A 14,270-nucleotide genomic window follows, 5' to 3' on the forward strand; every position below is an offset into this window, starting at 1 on the left:
TGGAGGTGATCTCGATCAGGGTCCTTCGTCCACACAGTTGTCTCGGCAGGTACACCGGATTAAGCTTAAACACAAGGATTAGCAAAAATTTGCTGGAGAACTTTGAAAGCTTCAAACACGACGGTGACACGCAGGGGGCAACATGATCGAGCGTCACCTCTGGAGTTCACAGAAGAGATTAGCAAACGACTTCACCGACGAATCTGCAACATACCCACTCCACTTGTGCTGGAGTCCGTATGATTATCCAGACTATGGCTGGGAATCGAGCACCAGCAGCCAGTAGGTTGGTGGGTCATCTCCGTTCAGAACACGGAAAAGAAAGGCCGACTCTGGGGCTTGCGAAATGTTTCTTTTCCTCGAACGATCCTGGTGGCCATGTCTCTATCGTAGGACGCTGAAGAAAGCTGGGCCTTTCCTCATCCAGATAAATGCTTGAAAAGGCCGGCTGCGCAACTTGCTAGTGCAGGCCTCTGGGATTTGCCAATCAGGAAGAAAGGAAGCAGCAGCTGCAGCTTGCTGCTGATCTGTATTTTCCTGACCAGCGACCGAATTGCACATGAGCATGAGGGTATCGAATTATTAGAGGTAGCACTAGTATCATGCAGAGGGTTTCCCTTTTCAAGATTCAGTTCCTCTTCAAACATTTCTGAACAGATTAGGGGTTGCTAATTAGCAGGGCGGTAACAAGCGATCTCAGGAGAGCTCATATGGATTCTTCTTCCTATATAACCAGGGGCAGCATAAAAGTTCCCTACACAATCTCATGAACAAATCTTCTTCATCGACATTTGGGAGCGAATTAGCAAAATACACCCAACACCCCATGCCTCGCACTTCGTTGCAGCATCTTCCACCATCCCAATAGAATTCCACCGAGATCCCGGGCTCTGTAAAAAGAAGAATTAAAAAAATGAAACTAGAGGAGAGAACAGAACATCACTTCATCAGATGAATGGACTGGTGCTATATGGTTGCTTAAAAGAGGGGGGGAAAGGATGGCATATTGTGCTTGTGAGCTTCTAAATTTGCTAGAGATCTGTCCTGTGTACTAGTGAGCTCTCCAACCACTTTAGGAAACAAGGATGGATGAGGAGAGGCACAAGGACAATGGCAATCAATCGTACCAGTTGTCCATACAAACAGCGAAAAAAAAGAGGATTAAAATTTTCTGCGAGAACTGAACTCGTTGAGCAGAATCCATTGCCCGGCGGGAGGGCAGGTCCGGTGATTCGGACCCAAAGCAAGGCCGTTCCATGTCTGAAAATATTGAGGAGAAGAGCGAAGGGGAGGACCCGAGAAGCGGGGACAAGAGAGAAGGAAGAAGAAGGCGCGATCCGTACCAGCCATGGATGAGCTCGGAGCACTTGGCCTTGATCCAGCGGAACCCCCTGCGGAGCGACGCCTTGACCTTGCCCTCCACCGAGTAGGCCTTGTAGCTCGCCACCCTCCGCCGCCTCTTCATCTCCGGGTCGCTGAAGCACCACGCCGACCCCGCCCCGCCGCCGCTCCTGGTGGACGCCGGCAGCGGCGGCGGCGGCGACCTGGCGGGCGGCTTGACGACGATGTCGAGGCGGCGGTCGCCGTAGGGCACCACCTCGTTGCGGTAGGGGCGGTCGAACTCCCCGGCGGTGGCGGGGGCCGCGTCGGGGTGGTACGCGCGGTCGTAGTCGGCGGCGGCCATCGCGAGGCGACGCGGGGCGGACCGCGTGGGAGTCTCGTCGCGGCGTGACGCTCGCGGGGTGGAGAGAGGGAGAGGGAGGCAGAGAAACGGCGCTGCCCGTTTTCCGTTTTGTTTTTTCTCCATCGGCGGTGTTGATGTAGCAGTGGCTGGGCTGGGGAGTTGCGAGCGCCTTCCCAAATTTTTTTTTTGTGTGTGTTTTAGTATGAAGCTTCGATTGATCAGTGGGCTGCGCTGTTTTTACTCCCGTCGGCGCTAATGATGTCTGAACTGGGGGGTTAGGGATCGTCTGGCGCGTTTCGATTTGAGGTTAACGGCGATGCTGCGGCAAACAATGCCACTCTTTAAATGAATGCTTTGGGTCCTGGGTTTTTACAGATGAGTGATGGTGAACCTGGCGTGTGATAAAGCGTAGGCGGTAAGCTGAACGCATCTTAAAATTAACGATTTTATTAGACTGACTAGTGACATAAGGGAAAATTGAAAAACCACCCCAAACATTTCTTAGAATTTAAGATTCTCTTGTCGTAAGCTATTTTGTTGCGAGTGTCATTCTCGCGCTCTAGTTACTGTGTTGCAAAAATCATACTAGTTTACTTAATCAACTAACGCTTTTTTTAGTACCTTAGAGTCGCCGATATTGATCTTACCACAGCCTCGCCGTTACCTCAGTCGAAAAATCGTAGAGAAAAGCTTTAAACTTTGTCGGACCGACTTTTGTTATGAGCAACGGAGGTACAATGAATAATTAGTATAGAAAACAAAATCAAAATCAAAACATATTTATGACATACTAGCAATGCAACGAGCTTTAGCCGCAAGGAATGGGTTTGTGCATTTCACTCCATTCCAACTAGTAGAGATTGTGAACAAGTGAGGACAGAACATGGAAGCAGAGCCAAAAGGCACGTGAAAAAACACTTCCTCGAGACAACTTGAGTGAGGGCCTTTCGGTCTCTCGCCCAACTCATGAGTTACACGCACGCACCAAGCCTGCAAGCCGCAAGCAAGCAAGAGCCGAGGCTTGCAACTTGCAGAGGCTTGGCAAGTGGCATCATGTCCTCATCGGAGCGCTTAACCTACTTCGACGCACCAAACCAAACCTCCGCCAAACGAGTGCTTGCCGTATCCCCAGCCCCCAAGAGCCAAGACCAGGACGACTCTTTCCGAGCGCAGTGACCACCAGCTAACCGAGCAAAGATGTGGCTAGAAAAAGAAAGCCCGAGGTTAACGACTCGGCCTCCACCCAGCATAGCCCCAGGAAAAGCAGTGCCCCACTCTATGAAGCCTACCAGGCTACAGCAAAAGCAGGAGCAGCGGCCCCTGCCGACCACGGATCGCCCAGGAAACTCAACGCCGCCGAGCGAAAGCATTTTCCGGTGTGCTCTACGAGCTCCCGTCCAGGCAGCAACGGCGTGGTTAGGAGGCGGGTGATGGAAAGCTGCATCGGCGGCGGCCATTGATGTATCGCCGCCTCAGCATCAAGCATCGACAGGCAATCACGCATCGGTGCCATCACCAGGACAAAATCCAGCTCCTCATTTCGCACGGTGACGGTGCATTACGGTGACGGAATTAGCCGGATCGCTACGACGAACGAGAAAGCGTTCTCTGTCCTCGCAGCGCAGCGCATCGTATTCTTTTCTTTTCTCGCCTCTGGGCAGAGTGGACGGGACCTGGCCCTGGCCCTGGCGTGCCGCTTTCCGCAGCTTTGCGTACGTCTGGCACCACTGGCGAGGCGAGCGAAGCACAGGGGTACAGGTACAGCTATCTACCTATTCAGCAGTCAACAATGGTGAGTAGTCGCCTACGCCTAGCCGGAAGCCGGATGCGCATTTGTGGCTGGCCTTTTCCCTTGCCTTTCGTTTCGCCGCGGCAAGAAAGTCCACGCTTCGAACGAGAATTGTCCTCCCTAAAATCCTACGCGAACTGAACTGACAGTTGAGGTTCCTGTGCTCCGAGCATGCCCTAAAGACTATGCAAGAAGGTGGTCTCAAGGGCAGTGGCGAAGCTAGCGTTACGATTACCGTGGTGCATTCCTCAAGAAATCTGCAAAATTTTGTAGAAATCTATGATGAATATAAGTTAAGTTAGTGGTAATTTTTTTCATTACCCTGGTGCATGGGCACCACGCTACTTGAGCAAGGCAATAAGGCCTTTGCTCTCCGTTCCAAAATATAATTTATTTTATCTTTTCTAAATTCATATTATTTATTATGCATCTAGACATAATTTATATCTAGAAGCATATTAAAATCTATAAATCTAGACAAGCTAAAATGAACTATATTTTCAAATGGAGCTAGTATATTTTAAAACAGAGAGAGTACATCTTAAAAGGAGAGAAGCTGGTTAACTGACATACATGAAGTGCCAAAAGGATAGGAGTGTTCGACCAGGTCTCCCCACTTTGACCATCAGAAGAGCTAGCTCGGCGATCCCCACCTAATCCACCGGCTCGGGTCCTCGAGAGACTCGATCACCAGTTAATGAGGGGTTGGTATCAGTATTAGATCACGCGGGGGGGGGGGGGGGGGGGGGGGATCCTTCCTCGTTCCTCCTTCCATGTGCGGCCCTTGTGTCTGTGGAGGATGACCTGGCCGAATTCCGTTCCGTCCTCGCGGAGTTCACACGTTGTCTTGGTGGTTACATGTGCGTCCCCGCCGGCCGCCGGCCGCCGTGCGAACTTCTGATAAACATGGAGATGTGATGATAAAGCATGTGGGATCTGAATTCGTGAACCCTTTGCCTAGTACGAGAAATTTCAGCGCTACCTGACAGGCGGGGCCCAGGTCCGGGAGCAAAAAAGGCTGGAGGGGCGACCGGACGTGCTCAAACCGGCAAGAATCGGGAGCAGAGATCGCAGCCCAGACGAAGAACAATCAAACAGGGCGGCTTTGACTTGGGTATAGACGCGCAGTTCGGCATGCACCTAATTATGGCAGTTGCCGTGAAGGGCTCTACAGATCCACGAGCCATATCGCCACTGTGAGCCAAGCATAGCCACGGACCCCATCCTACTGAGGGACAGTTTAGTTGCCAGCTGGGCTCATAGATCTCTTCCCTCTGATCTTCCAGCTAATTGCTTCCTGCTGCTTATGCTTCAACAATATTTGGACCACGAAGCTGTTCATACATCCAGACAATCTACCCACAGCTCCACAAAGCATATACCCATGCATACTACTTTCAGGCAAGCAAAATAATAAATGGAAGGCGTGCACGAGGAACCCAACAAAAAAAAACATAGAAGAAAGAAAGACAACCGAAGGGAGATCCTGAAGGTGACGCATGAGTTGATGCTGATGCTCGAATGTCATGTGAAGGGACAAAGCAAACTTGAGCCAATATGAAACAACCCCTCACCTACGGAAAGTGCACAATACATTCTACTGACGCTTGACAGCGAGATAGTGAACGGAAAAGCCAAGAGCCCGTATACGGATTAAAATTATTAACATTGCTAACGGCTTTTCTCGGTTGATCCACCATGCCCTCCAGAGAGAATAATATGAGCCAAAATAAACCAGCACTCACAGAACAGAAAGCTAGTACCTGGGAGAGGCAAAGATTTCTGAATAATGCTTACCACCACGTCGCACATGATTAGTGCGGAAGATGGGAGGCTGGGAGGCCCAGCTAGCAGCCTTTTTAATGGGGACAAAAGAACGTCTCGTCAGAGAAAGAATGATCAGCCTAATGAAAATTGTGTCCCCACAATGTTACAGTGCATAAATATGAAGTTATCCAGACATTCAGAAATGCCTTTGTTTCTGTGTGATCTTTCAATGTTGTGTTTAATGACCGAACGAATGAGAATGGCAATAACAACAAAAAATACCTAAAATTTAAACAAAGGATTTGAGAAAAAGCATGTATGTTATGTCATTGACCAAATCTCCCACAAATGATCCGAACCACATTGACCAGCCATTTTCAATGAGGAAATGCCTGTGTCACGAATGAGAGCATGAGTGAAAATCCAGGGAGGGTGTTAAGGTGAGCCAACAGGCATGCGCTTGCTATGTTCAATTCCACAAGCCATTAAAAATGGCACATGTTGCTCCCTTAGTAAGCTTCACGCGGTAATGCTTCTGAAAAAATAGAGTATATGTCAGTTCCATTAAGACTTTTTATGAAGACTAAACTAAAGACATCACTTGTATAACTAGCACAATTTTCCAAGGAAAAAATACTTTACCTAACAAGGGATTCTACTACACATTCCTAAGGTTGCTCTTGACACCTTCAATTTGCTGGAAATCATCCCCATCGAGGGACATGCATGGAGCAAAATTGCTGTGAGCTTGAACAAATGGAAGTCCATTGTGATGGTTCTGAATGCCATCAGGCAGACTGTGTGATGTGTTTGCTTCTGATGAAGAAGGGAAGTTACGGCGATTTGGTTCAGTTCTTGGTACACCAGCACTGTGCTGTGCAACATTATGGTATGTGTCTTGTCTGCCAGGCGGCCTTGGTCTAGTTAGCAAAATCCGAATATAGCGATGTATTTGACGCCTTCCTGAAAGGGTGGCACGCCTTCCAGTTGGAGTTGATACGCTATCAGTTTGTGATTCAGCAGGATGGGTGTCCCCAGGAAAATCTCTTGGGGATAGATTTAGATCTATCCCTTGAAAAGAACGATGAGGGTTGATTGATGGCGATCTCTCAAATGTGCCACTTGGTGCAGCCGGTCCAAAACTTACAGAACTATTATCAACCTGAGTTCTGTAATTTTGTCTTTCATTAGCCACTGTGCGCTGAATTCCGGTATAGGACGGTCCCTCATCACCAAGTCTACATCCTCCACAGTACCAATTTCCTTCAGGCACTTCCCTTCCCAAGCCAACACAATAAGTATGCGCTGAAGAATCACAAATATCGCATAGTAGCATGAGACTATCATCGCCACCTCGATTGCACTCTATACACACCACATTCTCATATGGGTCTAACCAGCGCCTTATTTCTTCTTCAGTGGGCTGATAAACCTGTGTGATAAGCAGGAAGATGAACATATAACAACCAAAAAAAACTATGTTTGAGACTTGATAGTCCGAAGACCAACTGACAATAGATGACTGGTCAGAACTCAAGACGTTACAATAGAAATACAGAAGTTTACAGCATTGCTTCTTATAAAAATGTACTTCAGCATGAGTTTTTGTGCCTATTTCTCCTTATTATATTCAACCTAGTTCCTTCTAGATTTGATTTTTTCTTTTTTTAAGAAAAACTTTATTATAAGCACAACAGTTATGGAATCCTTTTATTGGCATTGTATTATGCAGCTTTCTATATGAATTAATACAAGGTAGAACACATTGACTACTCTTAACAATGCCTTTTGTTTGTCACACTTATCTCCTTTACATTGTGCTGGACTACGGGTAAACAGATACAACATGCATATGCAAGTTGCAAATGAAATAAACAGTATAAATGGGTTACACTCTTATAAATAAAAATATCTAACCCAAAAGGCAGTAAACATATTCATGAATTTTATTTTGGATTGATCATTCATCTAAAAGGGTGAGAATATTAAGTAAGAAAATTTATCATATCTGAAATTATGTAAAAACCACAGCAAAACAAAACCTTACCTGGTCACGCTCTTCGACCTTGATTACAGATTTTCTCACTCCAAGACCAAGATCTACCTTTGATGACTTGGTGATTGTAGTGAACCGCTGCTTACACAATGGGCACCTCGACTCAACTCTAGACCATTCCATGATGCACGCAAAGCAAAAGTAGTGCGAACAACAATTGAGGACACCCTGCACAGTAGCTCTCTGCTCCTCTGAGAGGCAGATCCCGCATATTGGATTCCCAGCCTCCTCCGGTTCCTGTTTCTCCTTTCCCTTGCCTTCTCCATGCCTTGTAATACAAATCCTTCTGATCGAAGCAGGGAGCATTGGCACAGGCTTTGGGAGCTCAGTCTCCTTCAAATCCTCCAATTCCTTATCTGATACAACAAATTCAGAATCAGAGGATGACTCAGACCCAGATATCCTCTTCTTCCTTCCCTTTCTGACTGAAATCTGCTCAACCACCTGTGTCTCAACAATGTTAGGTTCCTCATCAGATGTCGCAAATTCAAAGTCTGATGTGTCTGACTCAAGGTTTGGCCATGTCTCTTCCTCAACCGGTGATACTTCAGGGTCCACTTGCGCCTCCCTCCCATTCCTTGTCCTGGCCTTCTTCCTGGGGTGCTCATCCTCTACAATGAAGTCATCATCATCTTCATCCTCATCGTCCTCATATTCATCAACTACTGAACGCTTTCTCCGCCGTCTAATGGGTGCGGACTTCTTGGCTTTAGCCGAAGCCGATTTCCTCCCAGAAACCTTAGATCCCTTAGTTTTCTTCTTCTTCTTCTTCAGCGTTCGCCGCTTTGAAGCAGACTTCCGCTTCGCTGGATTCTTAACAGTTACCTTTCTGGCACGGGTAGCAGCCAGTTCCTCTTCCTCCTCGTCTTGGTATTCATCCTCATCATCGTCATCCACTTCAGGATCAAAATCGATGTCCTCATCTAACTCCTCCTCTTCATCCAACTCGGGGTCAAAGTCCATATCCTCATCGTCCAAGTGCCTCCGCTGATGAGATCGCTTCGCTGCAGTAGACGGCTTCACATTTCGGTTACGGCCGCCACATTTCGCAACGCTCTTTGGCCGCTGATGCGCCTCTTCCTCCTCATCGAGCTCATCGTGGTACTCCTCCACCTCCTCTTCTTCCTCGATCTCCTCCTCGTAGTCCTCATCCTCCTCGTACTTCCGGCGCCGAGATCGCGCAGCAGCCGGATCCAACTTCCCCTTCCGCCGGCGGTCGCTGGCCTTTACCGGTCGCTTCAGCCGCGGCGTCTCGATCTCCTCCTCCTCCTCATCTTCGTCCTCCTGGTACTCCGCGTCAGAACCCTCCCCCTCCTCGCCGGCGCTCGAGGCGGAGAGCTCTTCCGCATAATCCTCTTCCTCTTCCTCCTCCAACACATACTCGTCGTCGTCCTCCTCCTCCCCGTCCAGCCAGCGCCGCCGACTAACGCCGTTTTCTCGCCTCGCCGGCGGCGGCCCCTCTCCCGTTCCCATGCCTGCACACCAAATCCAGTAAATCAGAACTCAATCGCCCCCGAGCCAAACCCAAATTGACGGATCCCGACCCGAGACTCGCCGAATTTCGCCCAAATCAGCAGGAACTTGCCTTTTCGCGCGAGAATTGACGCGAAACAGTGGGCGACAAAAGGCGGAGCCGCGGGGGCACCAGGCGCTGTTCACACCCCGGTAGCCCCCAAAATTCTCCCGAAATCTCTGTAGCGGCGGGCTTGAATCGGCTCGTGCGCGCGCGAGGTCAGCGAAGGCGGCGGCGCAGCGAGCTGAATCGGGAAGTGAGCGAGGAAGGGAAACGGAAGGGGGGGAACGGGGGGAGGGAAGGCCGCGGATGGGGGCCGGGTGGAGGCTACAAGGGGTTGGGGGGAAGGGGAAGCATCGTCGCGTCGCGTACGGGCGTGCGGTGCGGACGCGGTGGTTTTATCGCCTCGCCCTCTCTCCTCCCTCACGAGACGAAGCGCGTCGCGTGGCGTGGGGGTGGTGGGTGCGGTGCGGTCACCGCGGTGGGGGTGGGGGTCGCTGGCCGTTGGGTTGGACCGTTTGGAGTTGGACTCGCCGCCCGCCGCGCCGCGGTATTCCCAGCCGTTTCTCGCATATTTTTTTGCTTTTGGCCACCGGGCGATTCCGATGCGCGCGCGCCGCCGGGTGGTGGGTGGGTTCGGCCGTGGGCGTCGCCGCGCGGCCGAACCAGTCGGCCCGGACGCCCAGTGGCGTGCCATGGTGGTGTGCCTTACGTGTCCGTGACTCGAGGGAGGTTTGATGTGGAGGGAAGGGAAAGGGGAATTTGCCGTCTCCTCACGGTGGCCCGCGGCTGATTGACGGCACCCGGGTTTACTCTTTTCAGGGGGTCGGCCAGTCGGCCGCTCGTGCCGGAAATGGACAGCACGCACGGGCCTGGGCCCCGAGCAGCTTTTCCTGTGTTCTCCGAGCTTTAACCCAACGTAAAGAAACTGATGTTCTGATGGGGTGCGCGACCACAACTTCTGAACTTCAGATAGCAAGCATAGCATAGCCTTGTGTTTCAGTATAATTCTCGCTCTCAACCAGATCCAGGACTGAAAAACAAAACAATGATACTATGATAGGCTTGTCACTGCCATGTGAGTTGCAGATGACATGTTTATGATATCATGCGCCTTCACTGAGTAGTTATGACAGTTCAACAGAGCATGTGAAGCTCAGATCGACTTGTTGGGACCGATACCTCAGCTTCAAAGGTCAACACCTAGTTTGGGGGCTCCAAGATTGTGGTAACGGACCAAGGAAAAAGGAACTAAAGATGGAACCGTTTGATTATCATTACCACAAAATGGGCATATTTAGCCATAGAATAGCACATGTCATTGTCAACACATTATCCAGGCAAGCAGTTTTCTCCAAAAAAAAAAGACCTCCAGATATCCTTTGTAGCAATTAACTGTGCCTTAAGAGGAACAAAGAAGTTCCTTTAATATTTAAAAATGGTATTTATGACGAGTAATAAGTTCCTTTTCTAGTTAAAACTGATACAGCAGCTCATAATCCCAATCCCAACTATAATCCAACTTGTGACCATGACATATAACTGCAGCCATGATCTGTCAAATGTGCACCTGGACATCTTTCAATAGGTACAACAGCACAGGCAAATTAATCCTCCTATAGCTCATCTATATAAGCAGCACATAAATAATTCATGTGTTATATGGCAAATCAGTAAATACAGAGTACTATTAAATTTCCAAACTTATGTAGCTGGAGTAATAGGCATGTTTAAATCGTCAGAAGAACAAAGCCATAATGAGTCCCCTACAGTCTCATCAATATAAGCAGATCTACAAAAAAAAAATCCTTGTCTTATTTGGAAAATAGTAAACACAATTCAAATTCAACCAGAATAGTAATATGTTCATTGCTAATTAAGTCCTTTAATTGCTGTAATCCTCTTTATTGTCTCATTTACTAAGTATTTGGCTTTATGTTGTAATAAAAAGAGGATTATTTGGTTTGCATTAAGGCTTAAACAATATGCTAATACAAATCACACCCAAAATCTAACAGCATAACCAAGGACAGCCTTAAGTTGAACTTAGTCAGCTTGCTCGAAAGGAAACATCCTTAGCTGACCTTACTCAAAAAGATATATATTTGTGTTATCCCAAGAATAAAGGATACAGATTTTCATATCAAACCTGGATGCACCATTGCCTTACTAAACAAGGTAAACCTTGTTACTGTACGGCAGAACCTTGAAACACTTAAGGCTCCCTAATCGCTACCACAGCAACATCGTTTAAGTCCCTATCAGCTGATCATCTTAACAGAAGAGTCAAAATTGAGCGAATTCCATGGTGTGCCACAATATTAGATTCTCATGTCATGCTATTGACAGCCAGGCAACCACAGCTGCATGAAATATAGATTCACGTAATTTATGGCATCACATGAATCAACAGCTAATAAATAAGAAGAGAGATACTATGCTATTCGCATCTGTCAGTTGCACCTTTGTCTTTATCAATATGAAAGACAAAGTCAGGTTGCAATTTGGAGGTACAGTACATTGCATCATTACAATTAGACTGCTCCGGAAGTTCTATTTGGCTCTGAGATACAGAAATGCAGATACTCACCTTTCTTTCCAGGTTGATTGAATTAGGCCAACGTGTAGAGCATTATAAATGAATATAATTTGTATATGCCTGCAAAATAAGAGCCAATAACTGAATGACATCTCGATGTACTGTCATAGCTTAAGTATTCGACATTCCTTCATCCCTTTTATACCTCATTTATGCTTCAGAACATGAGCATTCTGTTTCAGAATCATGGTGCGTTATGCCATATTACACTAGCTCCAGAGTGTTGGCATCCAATTTGGCCACTGTTGCTTTGGGCTTTGGTATTAGTAACACAGTGGTACACGAAAAAATTTTTTGGGAAAGTATATGCATGTCTTTGATATGTGCATTTTTTCCCCTTTTGTGCATGAAAGGCATACTACAATGGCTAACTCGATATCTTGAGAACAAACATAAATCTTGGTGCTGCAAGTTAATCTGACATTGAGATCTCTTCCCTGACCGACAGCTCAAGGTTTCAGCAGCGCGGCTGCGCCTCAATCTCAATGCTTCTGATTTGGGAACTCTGGAGCTAACTTGTAAGCTATTAATATGGAAATGGAGAAAAGCAAGTTCATCTTATCTGTGTGCAGCAGACACACATATAAGAAGCACAAGCCTGAAATTGAATGATCACAAGGGCTTTAAAAACTAAAATTCTGAGGTCCAACCAAATGTACCGGCATGAACTTCATTCACTCATCAGAGGCCAGAGCACCAGTATCAGTTTTGGGAGCACCCAGATTTCTGGAAGCAGCCCTTAGTTGTCGCTCCGATGTCATCAGAGCTTTATTTCATCATATGATGAGCTATCTATAACATATACCTTCAGGATTCAACAAGAATTCCAGTTCTTGTGCGTGCTGATCAATGCAGAGAGCAGGCCTGCGGATGCCATCAGCGTGGAACTCCCGAGCAAACCCTTCCCGTCGGTGACGTCTCCGAGCGCCATGACCGCGTCCGCCACGTCCTGCACCACCGACATCCGCTTCAGCAGCAGCTTACCCCGCATCGTCCTCACGGCCTCGCTCTCCTCCCCGCTGCCCTCCGCGAGGCGCTTCTTGACGGACGATTCGATCCTCGCCACCTCTTCCAGCTTAATCGCGATGGAGCCGACGTAGCCCAGCAGCTCGGCCCAGGCGCTGAGGCGCTGGAGGCGCGGGAGGAGGTGCGCGGGCAAGAGCCCCGCCTTGGCGAGCCAGACGAACTGCTCAAGGAAGTAGTAGACGCCCTCGCCGCCGCAGGCAAGGATCGCGAGGGCCGGCGGCGGGTGCGGGTGGGCGCGGAGGGCGTTGAGGGACTGCACGAACTTGCCGAGGCGGAAGGCCTTGCGGCTGAGCCCGACGCTGGACTCGAAGGACTTGAGGCGGGCGGCGGCGGCGGGCGGCAGCGGCGGCCCCGCGGCGAGCGCGAGGCGCGCGGAGTAGCGGGAGATCTTGAGGAGCTTGTCGACGCCGTCGCGGCGGGCGAGGTAGGCCTCGAGGTGGGCGAGGAAGTCGCGGGACGGAGGGCGCGCGGGCGCGTCCGCGGGCTTGCTGGACTCGGAGTCGGAGGAGGAGGACATGGCGGCCGGGCGCTAGCGGTGGCGTGGGTGCGGAGCGACGCCGGCGCGGGGTCGTCAACAGAATTGGCGGCGGGATTGCGTGTTTGATGCGTGCGGGACTGGAGGGAGTCGTGGAGGGGATTGGGGATTTCGTCCCGGTTCGAATCGACGACCGGGGGAGGACGACGGCGAATCAGTGGACTGACGGAGCGGGACCACATGTCAGCGGAACCTCTGATGAGTCAGGAGAAAAACGAGAGAAAATTATTAGCATCCCCTGCACCTGCAAGGCTGCAATTGAAGTTGGTGAATGGTGTATCCCAATTTCCCCCAACAAATACCTGCTCCAGAACAACATGAGGTGGAGCCAGGAGGCCTGGAGCCCCCACGGCGGCATACATCGGGCAAGCTCCCAACCTCTCCACCGAAGGCGATACCTCCACGAGGCAACACGCAAGCGTGGGGGTGGGCGGAGCTTGGGATCCCAGGTCGATGCACGAGAGGTGCTTGGCGGCACAAAGAGCTGCTAGAATTCACTGATCCGAGCCACTCGGATGTGCCGGAACATACGAGTCAATCAAGGCAGAAGTTCGCTGGAGTTCTACGGAGCTAGGGCGTCCAATCTTTTTCCCAAGCATTGGACACGAGGTAGGCATGTCGAAGAACGAGAGGACAGAACGTGGTTCCATTGCACCGAACTGCCATGATCGCTGTCGAAAGCTCAAGATTTCTAGTGTGGTTCTGGGTGCTGCGCGACTTTGGTCTAACCGGCCGGGGACTGAGCAAGAGTATGTCCGCGCGTTTGAGCCCTTTCGTGGGGGTGGTTACGGATTCAGAAGAATTTCATACGGATTTTTTTAAACAACACTCACAACGCGCACACACTTATCCATACGAACACATGTACATACTACCTCTACCTCTATGAGTGTCTTCGAAGATTGAGCAACAGATTCTTAAAATTGACGAAATCACCATAGCGTCTCGCTGTCATAGGAATGTCACCTACTACCACTGAAAGTACAGTACCGTTAAATTTAAAAAATTCGCTCCTACTAGGTATCGAATCTAAAATCTAAGATGCTATTAAGACTCTTGTAACCACTGAAGCACGCTGCTTACCCTTTCACGCGTTCCATACGACTTGGACGAACCGAAAATGATCTAGTCAAGTCAACTAGGTGAGGCAGAGTGAGAGTGAGGCACACGCAACGTATAGTCGTGTGTGCACGCTTCTCTCTCTGAGTGACCGGGGCTATTATTCGGCTACTGAACTTTACCGCCATTTCCTGTGCGCCGCATATATATCAGTGATTCGTGTCGTGTGGGCGTGTGGGCGT

General features: G+C 49.3%; 3 protein-coding genes across 5 annotated transcripts; all 3 read right to left on the reverse strand.

The window, feature by feature from the left end:
* Window positions 1–589: 589 nt before the first annotated feature.
* LOC112873808 lies at window positions 590–1,819 on the reverse strand. Its single transcript, XM_025936868.1, has 2 exons — window positions 1,344–1,819; window positions 590–890 (listed from the first exon to the last, which is right to left on the reverse strand). Coding segments are annotated over exons 1-2 (465 nt in total). The 5' UTR covers window positions 1,808–1,819; the 3' UTR covers window positions 590–889.
* Window positions 1,820–5,361: 3,542 nt separating this feature from the next.
* Window positions 5,362–9,130, reverse strand: LOC112873487 (chromodomain-helicase-DNA-binding protein 4-like). The gene is made up of 4 exons (XM_025936445.1): window positions 8,882–9,130; window positions 7,288–8,771; window positions 5,883–6,672; window positions 5,362–5,775 (listed from the first exon to the last, which is right to left on the reverse strand). The coding sequence occupies exons 2-3, from the start codon at window positions 8,767–8,769 to the stop codon at window positions 5,899–5,901; spliced, it is 2,256 nt and encodes a 751-aa protein (XP_025792230.1). The 5' UTR covers window positions 8,770–8,771; window positions 8,882–9,130; the 3' UTR covers window positions 5,362–5,775; window positions 5,883–5,898.
* A 164-nt stretch (window positions 9,131–9,294) lies between these two features.
* On the reverse strand, window positions 9,295–13,164 carry LOC112873488 (peroxisomal membrane protein 11-3). 3 transcript variants are annotated; one of them, XR_003224753.1, is made up of 3 exons: window positions 12,214–13,164; window positions 11,400–11,468; window positions 9,295–10,601 (listed from the first exon to the last, which is right to left on the reverse strand). XR_003224753.1 is itself a non-coding variant. In XM_025936446.1 (2 exons), exon 1 carries the CDS (start codon window positions 12,949–12,951, stop codon window positions 12,223–12,225), a length of 729 nt encoding a protein of 242 aa, XP_025792231.1. In that variant the 5' UTR covers window positions 12,952–13,164; the 3' UTR covers window positions 10,890–11,468; window positions 12,214–12,222. The 3 variants fall into 3 exon arrangements, 1 of the variants encoding a protein (XP_025792231.1); XM_025936446.1 differs by lacking the exon at window positions 9,295–10,601 and having other exon boundaries at window positions 10,890–11,468; XR_003224752.1 differs by lacking the exon at window positions 9,295–10,601 and having other exon boundaries at window positions 11,121–11,468; window positions 11,554–13,164.
* Between the last annotated feature and the right edge of the window lie 1,106 nt (window positions 13,165–14,270).

The sequence above is a fragment of the Panicum hallii genome, chromosome 9 (genome assembly GCF_002211085.1).
Source record: "Panicum hallii strain FIL2 chromosome 9, PHallii_v3.1, whole genome shotgun sequence".
Lineage (NCBI taxonomy): Eukaryota > Viridiplantae > Streptophyta > Magnoliopsida > Poales > Poaceae > Panicum > Panicum hallii.